At 33.3% G+C, this 12,287-nt stretch overlaps 2 protein-coding genes across 9 annotated transcripts in view; one reads left to right on the top strand and one right to left on the bottom strand.

Moving 5' to 3' along the window:
- The window catches only part of LOC126771034 (WD repeat and FYVE domain-containing protein 3), a 30,375-nt gene extending 26,229 nt beyond the window's left edge, over positions 1–4,146 (top strand). For all 6 annotated transcript variants that reach the window (XM_050490687.1, XM_050490684.1, XM_050490686.1 and 3 more), the window contains 5 exons: positions 142–432; positions 791–979; positions 1,147–1,304; positions 1,556–1,663; positions 1,829–4,146. In XM_050490687.1, coding sequence (XP_050346644.1) covers positions 142–432; positions 791–979; positions 1,147–1,304; positions 1,556–1,663; positions 1,829–1,993 — 911 coding nt within the window. In that variant the 3' untranslated portion in view covers positions 1,994–4,146. The remainder of the gene's footprint in view (positions 1–141; positions 433–790; positions 980–1,146; positions 1,305–1,555; positions 1,664–1,828) is intronic.
- Positions 4,147–4,319: 173 nt separating this feature from the next.
- LOC126771043 (protein numb) overlaps positions 4,320–12,287 on the bottom strand; it is a 29,810-nt gene continuing 21,842 nt past the window's right edge. For all 3 annotated transcript variants that reach the window (XM_050490714.1, XM_050490713.1, XM_050490712.1), the window contains exons 3-7: positions 11,447–11,598; positions 9,271–9,482; positions 8,628–8,817; positions 7,765–7,924; positions 4,320–7,094 (exon numbers count right to left, since the gene is read on the bottom strand). In XM_050490714.1, coding sequence (XP_050346671.1) covers positions 6,858–7,094; positions 7,765–7,924; positions 8,628–8,817; positions 9,271–9,482; positions 11,447–11,598 — 951 coding nt within the window. In that variant the 3' untranslated portion in view covers positions 4,320–6,857. The remainder of the gene's footprint in view (positions 7,095–7,764; positions 7,925–8,627; positions 8,818–9,270; positions 9,483–11,446; positions 11,599–12,287) is intronic.

Below are 12,287 nucleotides of genomic sequence, written 5' to 3'. Positions count from 1 at the left end.
ATTTTATAAATTATATATTTCATGTTATATAAAAACTGAGCGACAACTCAACACATTTATTAAATGCTAAAGTTGTTTTTTGTTAAATAAACATTTTTCAATACTAACTAATATATTATTTATTAATAATTTTTTTAATAGGAAATCTCACGAAATCAGCATCGGAAAGTTCGCTTTCGGATACAGGAGAAACGACGAGCGCAAAAGAATCAGCTCGTAGGCACGAAGAGAAAGACATTTGCAGTGATAACGAAGAACCGCAGTACGAAAGGAAAGAAGAAATTGATTCTTGTGAGGAAACCAAAGAAGAATACGATAACGAAAAAGATTTAGATGAGGACAAAGAAAGTATAACGCATAGAAGCAAATTACAAAAACAGGGGAACGTTGTACTGAGGCGAAAGTCGAAGACTAATCCTTTGTATCGTAAAAGTAAGACTTTCATTACGCTTTTAATATAAAAAAAAAATCTGATACATTTTTCTATCTATTACAATCTTTAATAAAATCATATAAATAGAGTAAAAAATAACACCTCAACCTAAATAAAAAATCAAGGGCATGTTTTATATTCAAAAAATTTGTGCTTAATTTGCCGTATTCTCTATCAAATATTTCCAATAACAGCCTGTATTTCTTTCGATTAAGTTCGATCAATTTGACCATCTTCGTTCATTAACTATTTACATTGTTCAAATATCTAAACATCATGTCACTACCAGTTAGTCAACCCATTGCCAGACTTATTAAATGAACATTCGACATATATATAATATAGTTTTAAAACCAGGTGGCGGCAGCATTGGCGATTCCAGCGAGACGAGTTCTGTAGAAACGACGCAATCAATGGAGGCTCCGGAGGGCGGGCTGCGGCCGAGCAAGTCGGACACCAGCCTCACAGACTCCTTTGTGGTTCTGTCTGCACCCTCGTCCCCGGCGCCTGTGCAGAGACCCGTCGTCAAAGACACGTCTTATCCTGGTAATGATACTTAATATTTGTTTTGTACTTCTACATGAAACTTCTTTAGTCATTTACACTATTTGTACTACTAATTATTGCTGTAGAAAATAATTCATTATGCAATTGCTCTTGCATTTTATATAAAAATTATAGAAACATCAAATCTCTTTTAACTGTAATTATAGACACAGGTGTGACTTGGGTGCGACGTCTCGTCCTCCGAGGCAAATTGACCATGCATACGGCATATGAACGTCGCGACAATGCGTGCCCCGCCTCCGTCACTGCGGTCGCGGCTGCCAGGAGTGGACGGGGGTTGGCCGTTGGAGACGCTCGGGGAAGGGTATACGTTGTTTAATACTTATTACATATATAATTCTTGTGTTTGTTCCTTATACACGGTAACCAAATTCTTTGATACTTTTTGATAAGACTTAAAAAATATATACAAACGAATTGAGACTAGAATAGGGACTATCTTCCTTTTATTAAGTCGGTTAAAAAGTAACAAATATATAAAAGTACCAGATAATATAGTATTTACTGTAAAAAGTAATACCTAAACCATATTAAAATAAGGTGTCTTGTTGTTAGATTTTCCGCTGGTCCGCGCCTGACATGTCCAGTGCGGCGGGTGCCAGGGGCGGTCCCGCTGACCACTGGATACGAGACGACACCGCACCCTATTGCACTCAGTGCCAAGTGAGAACTCTTTCCCTAAAATAAATGAGGATCTTTTTTTATTACAATTGCTAGTACCAGTATACAAAATATAATATAATAATAAAGTATATGAGCCAAGCCTAAATTACTTTGGAAATGACAAATCAAAAAAATTAAGGAATATCGTTCGATGGTTCTGTGCAGGTGCGGTTTACGGCGCTGGAGCGGCGCCACCACTGCCGCGAGTGCGGCGCCGTGTTCTGCGGCCGCTGCTCCCGCTACGAGGCGCCCGTGCGCCGCCTGCGCGCGCTGCGGCCCGTGCGCGTGTGCCAGCGGTGCCACGACCACATCCACGCCGGCAACGACTAGCTCGCTGCTCACCGATCACATCCTGCCTCGATGACTGATATACAAAATATGTCAAATACGACCCGCCCTAAGAAGAGCAGACTTGCTTATCTAAGAAAACAATTTAACAATTTTTTTACGAAATCTGACGGAACGCTTAATTATTGAAATCTTGAATGTGGAATATTTTGCGATCAAGATTATCGCTTTGTTAACTACTCGTTAAAAAACTACTATTTTAACATATAATATTCCTTTAAAATTAGTTTCAATACCTAAACTACTACTAAGGCTTTGAATCACGAGAATGAGATATAAAAAAAAGTAAGAAAGTATTTATTATCCAAGGATTGGGAAGGAATAATTATAAAGTTTAAAATTATAATTTTATTAATTAAATATATACCAATACAGCTTGACTGCATGTATTAATAATAATTCGAGACATTATACACGAAAACAAGGAAAAGACATTTTAAAAGATACATAATTTTTTTGAATTTGTAATTGTAGATATCAAGACGGCCACCATTTGTCCGACAACTGTATAATAAAATTGTCCGTTTAAAAAATATCGTCGCAACGGAATAAATAACCAAAGTAATATGCCATTCGAATAGGCGTCATAATGAATATTATAATGTAATGTATTTGTTTGCGTTCTTTAGTTATTGAGAGATATTATTATTTATTTTTAATGATATTATGTATAAATTATATGAACAAAATGCTTAAAATGAAACTATACATAAGCATGTGATCTCGCAAGTAAGCAATATACTTATGCCAAAACGCCGATGCTGCGAGTCATAAATCAATTTAAATTTTCTATATGAATATAAAAACCTCTGACCTGCTTTGTAAATGACTATATATATATATATATAAAGCAGATTTAGTTTATATATAAACAGGTTTCAAATTTAATTAAAAGCTTAACACAGGCTCGATATTTAAAGTTAACATTTTATTTTCCTAACAAAAACGTACAAAATAGCTGTCAATCTAATTCTATATACTTGAAGTCTTTACATTAATTTAATTTTTCAAGGTATTTAGTTGTTAGATTGAATTCAACGTTCTTATTTTATGAAATGTCAGTATTAATTAATATAAGATGGATATTATTTTAAATATATTTTTAGATCTCAATTTAGAAAAACATTTTTTTGTTAAATTCCTTTCAAATATATTTCCATATAATCATGGCATGGGCTATATGTTTAAATTTTGTAAATTTTCGAATAACTGTTTATATGTCTATAATCGGAATGATAATTGTTTTATGTATTGTTATGCAAAATGTGATATTTTATAATTTCGCTCTTTACATTATTAAAGGTTTTTTTTTCTCATATTATTTGGCATAGTTTTTTTTTATGTCTACATATATTTGTGTAATTATTCTATTTTATAATTAGTACTAGTCATGTTTGCGTGAATTTATTTTATATTTTTCCTCGCAGTGATTAAGTAAAGAAATATTAAATTAATAAAATTATTTAAAAAAATATTATATGCGATATTAATGTTTATATGTAAATCAATTAGTTGACTCGTTGTCACTGTTATATTGTGGTACGTAGTTTGTTGTATATGATATTAATTGAACTTGAAGTTTTCTATCTCATGTAATATCTCCTTTCATAATGCATTTGAATGACATTCCTAGTCACAACTACATACTGTACCAGAGAGAATTGTCTGCCCTGGATTTATTATTGTCTATTTATATTGGGAACTGTTTGTTATATTTGTAAAAAAAAAACTTATTGTTCAGCATATAGTTGCTTTTTTCTAGCTTTTTAAAATAAGTAAGCTTTTATTGGAGAAAATATGGTTTGCGTGTAGCGAAAAATTTAATGTATTTAAATATATCAATCAAAATAGTTTTCTATATTTGTAAATTCATAGGAGGAAATATAAATGAGTATAGTTTTAACAAGATGATTATTGTAACCTCAATAAGCTGTTAGCACATGTCAGTTTGCCCTTAAAATAATGTCATATATAACTGTATGTGTTTTACTTAATTAATAAGTGAATGTTCTAATCACATAAACTGTATAGGAAAAAAACAGACAATAGTTACGTTGTTTAGGTAGTTTGTAGGCACTGAAGTTTATGCCGTTGATATATTCATGTATAAATGAATAAAGTGGTGCAGCAAAATATTTTGTTTTATTATTTTATAACATTTATTTTCTAAAAAATGATAATATATAAAAATATTTAATTAGCATAAAATAAAATCATATTTGAATTCTTCATGTTAAACAATTTATTTTATATTGTGTGCATGTTGTAAATTGGATAAACAAAAAAGGAATAAATAACAAAAAAAAAATCAACTAACCATAATATTTTATTACTCTTCATAATATTTGAACTCTTGTTATCTAAAATATCTACATATATCCCCTTGTATATACAAGCTTTTTATAATTTAGCCACAAATAAAATCGGAAAAATATACAAAAACACCCAACAATTCTCTTAAACAACTGGTTTTTGATATATTAAGTACAACATGTCCGATAATTTTCGAATATTTAAATAGGAGTACATAAGAAAATATCCTTTGTAGAAGTAAGTACTTATTCAATTAAAACTAGTCTTTAGTTACGGAACAATTCTATTGATTCATGTACTTTACATTTAACCACCAACTGAGGTTTAAACTTTCGCGTGCAGGATATTAATAAATGTGCAAATAGCGTATTATAAATATTTTTCATAACACCAAATATGTTTCACTATATCACATTAAATTACATATATTTTTTAATGTTTTCGAATCACTGGAAAAAACAGCTAGAAATTATTTATATGGAACAGGCAATACATTGCTTTGACAGGTTTCTGAAAATGAGGTAAAAAGTAACAGCAATATTAATTATATTTCCATACATTAAGTACTTTCAGAAAATAACTGTAATTACAAGAGCGAAATATTAATTAATTCGTTAATATGCGTCAAGTTTTAAGTAAATTCACTAATATTGTAATAAGTGGAATGTAAAATGCAACAATTATTGTGCAATAATCATTGTGCTTTTTGTTTGAAACAAAAAGAGGTTTGCTTTAAGTATATGTTAGTACATTAGCTTTGGGATGGGAATAAGTAAGAGAGTTCAGTCACTGCATATAATTAAGAAACAGTTGAACACAAATCATCGAGTAGAAAATCTTAGGAAAAAACTTATTACAAATCCTCTTTTTGCTCATAATAATTTTTTTTTAAAATTAAAAGATTTTTTAATTATAGTACCTACAAAAATAACAAAAACTTTTAGTAACTAATTAACATTAAATCGAGAGTCGTCACACAAAACATACGTGCTTTATACAGTTACCAAAGTATATTACATAATTTGTTCGAAAAATCTCCCTATTATTTTTAGTTCCATAAAAAAAAAATATAAACAAAAACAGATTCACAAATGATGTTCTTTTAAGTAACCTATAAATGTACAATTATATACAAAAAGAAATACATATATAAATCCAAAAGTATTATACAAGTACGTAGTTATTTTTACGATAAAATACTGTATTGTTCGTTACGCGTTTTATTAAATAATGCAATCGGCTTTATTTAATACTGCCCATGGACGTTTAGCATGGAAATAGTCTTAATTTACGTATTACATCAACAACACTTAAGTGCAGCGCAAAAGCTCAGTGCCATTAATAAAGGAATTAAGTACATTTAGATATATTTCAAAATTTTCTATTGTAATGACATTAATAATAATTAATTAATGGGATTAATTATTCTATAATGTAGAAATATCAAAAATTATATTGCAATTACTGTATATTTGTTTGATAAAAATATTATTAAAAATTATTAATCAGAAAGTATAGTCAACTGTTTATATACTACTCACACCATTAAAATGGCGATCGTTATATCAGAATAATGCTAATTTTTATTATAAGTAGATAATTTTTAACACAGCGTGCAAGATTACAAATGTGCACAAGTATTATTACGATTGACTACAAGCATTAGATATATATGAGTTTACAGTTTTTACTGTTTAATAATATGACGGATTCTCCTGATATTGATTAATAATATAACAATTATAGTAAGTAACTAAAGAAGTTTGAGCATTAACTAGTTTCATTTACGTATTGAAAAGAATTTTTTATTGACGATTTTTTGCTAAAGCAATAAAATTGTACTCACAAAACTACATGAAAAATATACTAAAGTTATAATATTTTCCAAATATTTTTGACTTAGGATCAAATAAAAATTATTGCATTTTTTTTTAAAAGACTACCTTATTGTGTATCAGAATTAGCAATAATGAGACGGCTAATTACTTCGATTGTACAAATAAAAAAATATGCGATTAAAAACATGTAACAGAAAAGTTGCCCTGAATAGTTTCCTCTTTTGATTAGCTTCACCTAAGGCAACAAAATATTTTCGACTGTAACCGAAACAGCCTGTGAATGTCCCACTGCTGGGCTAAGGCCTCCTCTCCTCATTTTGAGAAGAAGGTTTGGAGCTTATTCCACCACGCTGCTCCAATGCGGGTTGGTGGAATAAGCTTCGACTGTAAATTAACATTTTATTATAAGGTATATAATGATTTCTGTTAAGATATTATGAAATTACGACTTAAAACTTAGTGTCGTATTGAAACATTAGAATCAATATCTGTTATCAACAACGATTGTCTGTGCGAAATAGCAATCGTAAGTACATATATAGTAGATCGCTCAACGACTGTAGAAAAAAATTAAAAGTTTTACATCTCTCTCATGTTCAATAGTTAAGCACAACATAACTGCAAAAGTTAAAAAGATTGTATTATTTTAAATAGCCATGAATGCTTTCATCGATCTCCCACTTAGCAGGAGTCGTTTATAGATGTGCAGGAGTGGGCGCTAGAAAGGGGTTGGTGGTGACGGCGGAGTGTCCGGCGAAGGAGGCAGCGCGGCCGGCAGCGGCGAGGGGGGGCGCACGCGCCACGCGGCCGAGCCACGCGTCGGGGTGCGGCAGCGCGCCGCTCACCGGGACCGGCTCTTCGGCCAGGGCGCGCAGCCCCAGCGACAGCTGCTGACACATTTCAGCAACTGGATCCGCTTCTGACATTTTTTCCTGAAAAGTTGTGTTTGGTTAGTGCAAGTGGTTAGTCAAAGAACAAAGTTGAGGTCGATTATTCGCCGGTCGATTATATATAGGCCTCTGCATCTTTGTCAGATGATTTAAGCAAGCCACTCTCCGTGTTGTTTTCCACCTGCAAGACAGGTGAGCGAAGTGTCCTCTCCGTGGATGCTGCTACGCCTGGGCAGGCGACTTTATGGCAACACGGGCTTGCCCAGTACCCATGCCACCCTCTCCTCCTCCCCAGCAGGATCCGCAGGAATGACGAGTCAATACGTGTGGTGCTGGTTTGGCCGCAGGTGACTGGCTTACGCCTAAACGGAGGCACCGCTCCGGGTTTAATATTAGTTTTATCAAGGAGAGGGGGGAGGATACTGTGATCACGGAAGATACAGGAATGTGACACTAGTAGCTAGAGCAGTCCGGGGTCGCGTACCCGTAGTGATTCCAACCAGCTATCGGACAGATAACTGGTAGATCCACCCTCTGGACAACCGGTCGATTATTGTTATTGATTTATATGCAATAAATCATACGTAAATATAAATATAATAAAAGATGTCTCGGATCTGATGTGTCTGATCTCAACTCGTGTTCGTGTTTCTAATTCTGTTCTTTCGATGTCAATAGTGTTTTAATTTTGCTTATAATATTACAGGCGTACCTCAATTGGCGCCACGTCGGAAAGCCCACGAGAGGCGGGCACGGCGGGCGGCGTCGGCAGCGCGGCAAGAGCGTCGGGCGAACCCAACCCTATACGTTGTCGCTCTAGATTAGAAGGCAGCTCACTGATGCGTAGTGACATCTGGCGCTTGAACGGTGAACTGGAAAATTCATTTGTATTACTATTTTTATTTTACATGATTTAATGTCTTCTTTTATAGATATATGCACATGTCCATATTTAATGACGAGGGAACGTCAAAATGTTCGCGAAAAGAAAGGGATAGGTAATCGAATTTCAGTGTTTTAAAGTCATACTTCTATAAGTTAGCCATCGCAACGTGACTATTATGGCAACTATTATACTGGTGGTAGGGCTTTGTGCAAGCTCGTCTGAGTAGGTACCACCCATCAGATATTCTACCGCAGAACAGATGTACTTGTTATTGTTGTATTCCCGTTTGAAGGGTGAGTGAGCCAGTGTAATTACAGGCACAAGAGACATAACATCTTAGATCCCAAGGTTGGTGGCGCATAGGCGATGTAAGCGATGCGATTAACATTTCTTACAATGCCAATGTCTATGGACGTTGGTGACCACAACTATCAGGTGGCCTATATGCTCGTCCACCTACCTACTGCATAAAAAAAAACGCGAAACGAATCTGTATTTAATTTTATTATTTTGTTTAGTCATGATATTATAACAAATTATTGAACAAACAACAAGAATTGTTTGTTTATTATGTAAGAGCTATTAGCAAATCTCATAGAATATGTAAAACTAATATGTTTATTTAAGATTTATGCGATGTATTACTATTTAATTTCTGATTAATAAATGAGTAAGAAAATATAACGAACTTGTTATTAAGATGCGCAAATCCCCTGAAGGAGCCCTGTCGCTCGAGCAGGTGCGGCGCGGCGTGCGGGCGCTCCACGGCGAAGGGGTTGTGTGCCGCCGAACGCGGCGCCGGCACGGCGGGCGGCGCGACGGCCGGCGTCACGGGGCTCGAGGCCGGCTCCACCTCCGACGTGCGGCGACTCGTTATACCTAGCATTATCATCATATTTATTAAAAATTTGATGTTGTTTTTACACATTTTTTTTATAAGAAACAGTCACGAATTTTATTGAATTATTAATATATATTTAATTATTTATACGAAACAATCGACAAGAACATATCTATAATAGTTTTATTAAATTATCAAAAAATATCACACGATACTACACGCGGACTAAAATATAATATAGATAACAAATTTATTACAGACATATTAATTAAGTTCAAACACTGAATACTCCTATACTTGTACTACCGGTTTCAACTATTTTTATTTGATAAATTCGACTAGTTTTTGATTTATTCGCAATTATATAAATATTTTAGAAAAAGGAAATCGAGTTTTTTTTTTAAATTTAATTTAAATATATTTACATAGTAAATTGCTATTAGATGCAGTGTTTTCTTGCAGTAAATTTTTGTATTGAATTAAGTACTTACCCGATTTTCTAAATGATCCCTGTCGAGTGAACGCGTGGCTGGCCGCGTCGATACTCATGGAGACGGCGCATTCCTTGTCGCGGCGCTGCTTGCGCTCGAGACACGCGGCGAACGCGCAGCCCACCGCGTGCGACAGCCTCTCGCCGCTGTCGCGGGACGCGAGGAACCCGTGACACATCCACCGCCGGGTGGTGCCGTCGCGACAGATGTAACTGGAATTGTATAACGTGATGCTTTACACTAAATCTGAAATATTTATCAACATATTTATGCCATAAAAATATTATTCCTTTAATATTGAGAGGGTTCTCTCCAGGTCCTTAAAGTTCCTCTGGTGACAGAAGACTCTCCTACGGTGCAATGTGCACAAATAATTAAGAAATTCTCCCCACAGTTAAATTTATGTGAGCCCTAGAATTAAAAGAGGGAATATAATATGTTTAACCCACGCACAGTTCGTGTTAACATTCGTGTTTATAAGTTGCTCCGTTGATGCGTGTAATAAGGATAAAGAGACAATTAAAATTATAAAATAATTCGTTTATATTTTAAATCATCTAATTTCGAATAATAAGTATATAGGAAGATAGGTACGGAAAATCGTATTATAATATTATAATTATTTATTATTTTTTAATCAAATTGTTTATTCTATAGTAAATATGTTTATACGGAAATATACAATATCTGAAAATTTTGTAAAATATTATGCAATAAGCAATAAAACATATATGATCATAATTTTGAAATATTGCTTCGCAGACATAAGATTACGTTCAAGTCACTAAGAGTCAACATTTCTTCGGTTTCATCGCAAGTACGTAATAAGAAACGAGTGAATTACGTAACCCTATAACGAGATTTACCTTATTTGCACTGAATACTTTTTAATACTTTTAAGAGATAATATAAGCTAGTTAAATAAGTTAGACAGTACGCTTGTTTATATAAGCAAAATAAAATATTCAAAGCGAAGTTTCAAAGATTAGAATTACCATCATGTCAAGTTAATAATCTATGATAATGAACCACTCGGGACATTTACCTATGTTTAAAAACAGGATGTACTTAATGTTGTATTACTTAGTTAACAATTATATAAAAATAGGAAAATTAAAACTGTCCACTCACAGAACGATTTACACACAGTAAAGGTTCCTGTTTTATTAAGTAAGTTGTTTCGATATAAATCTAACGTGCTGTTCCATTGCGGGTTACCAAGATATCAGAGGACACTGACAGATTTTCTGACGATATTTTTCTTTACGGCTGAGCGTGATGTAAAATAAAATAACAAAAAATAAAATTTTGGTGACCGTGCATATTTAAATTTACGATATTTGATTTAGATTTACATTTGATATGGTGAAGAATCAGATAGAATGACCGTTAAAACAACCATCAATCATAAATATTTGTTATAATAGTAATTTGATCCTTATTACAAGGAAATAAGTGTTTTTAAATTAGTGGCGACTTGCCAGACCACGATTCACGAAAAGAGTAATTTATAGCTCACATCTCCAGCCAAAGTTTGTAATGAGTAAAAATATCAGCTGATGTAATGTTTGTTGTTAGAGTTCACCGAAATAGAGCGTACGCTAGTCTTGTGTAAAGTGTAACGGATTTTTATAATATTATTAGAAGAACCGAAGATATAACTTTTTTATTACAAATACTCATTTTTATGACTTTTTAAAGTAAACAATCTTGTAAATCAATAAATTTTCCACCATTCATACAGATGGTACACATTTTATTTGTGGAACTGTTTTGTGGGACTGTTTTTCTAAACATATTTATAGTACTATAGTCTATTCCAATCACAAGAGGAGTAAAAAACAAATAAACAACTTGGAAATTGCATTGACGCGATATCATTGGTCGAAATCACGAATAATCTATGAGATTCACTATGAATTCGCAAAAAAAATTGCGTCTTGAATGACGGCCAAGTTGTTATCGGAACTTTGGTAGTGAAGTTAATGTCAATGTAAGTAGTTTAGTGAAATGTTGTATTATAAATACAGATATATTAATCAAGAACTGTTTGTAGTGCATAATATAGGAACAATTATGTTAATATAAGGTTTATTTATCTTTACTCCTTCGATTGGAATAGGGTATAAATGATGATGACAATGAATACTAAACATACAATAATTAGACCCCTTACCTAAACCCTCGTTCATGATTTCTATCGGGCGCACAGAATGAGACTTTCTCAATGGTCTGGTCTACTATAAGCCCCTTAGTCTCCTCTTCCACTACGCGTAAACCGTCTCCGCTAACATGTAATACGGCACGAACGGGACGTCGGCGAGAATTCTGTAAAATGATAAATGACATTGTCCATGTTTAAAAACAGGTAGCCTTCTAAATTTCCTTTCAACGATCAAATGATACAAGAAATCCGGTAACTTAAGAAGAATAAGTTTGCCTTCCTGTGTTTTTGCAGCGACGTTTTTTGCAGCTTAAATGACACTTTATAAATATTGTTAACAATTGAACGCACCTATGTTCATCTCTTGCAACCCATTTATAGCTTCCATTAGCTTTTCAACGGATTCGGAAGTACTTAATCAAGTACTAGTAAATTAGCTGTCTCCCGTGGGAGGTTTTATTTGCACTTTTATGACTTCAAGTCTTAGATATTGTATCCAATACCTACTTTGTGTTTTAATGAAAATTATCGTATATATTCTAGACTTGTACATTAGCGGATCAAACATTTGTGGACTGTTGATTAGCTACATATAACTTTGATACATCTTGTTTTTTTATTTATACGAAAAGTTTTCGAATATATATATGAAGATATGCAAAAGTACAAGACAATGAGTTCATTATACAAGAGTTAACTTTAAACAGAACTTTTTTTTTAATAGGTAATAGGTATATTAAAATTAATTATGCCTAGCAGCTTCTCGAAATTTTACATCTCTTTATCGAGATATTGACTAATATGATTTTGATTACCTGACTCGGTAGTGTTTTAACTAATTTTTGAGCATGAT

This window comes from Nymphalis io, chromosome 10, assembly GCF_905147045.1.
Source record: "Nymphalis io chromosome 10, ilAglIoxx1.1, whole genome shotgun sequence".
Classification (NCBI taxonomy): domain Eukaryota; kingdom Metazoa; phylum Arthropoda; class Insecta; order Lepidoptera; family Nymphalidae; genus Nymphalis; species Nymphalis io.
The sequence above is the reverse complement of the archived record's forward strand: the minus strand, read 5'-3'. Positions and strand labels throughout refer to the sequence as shown.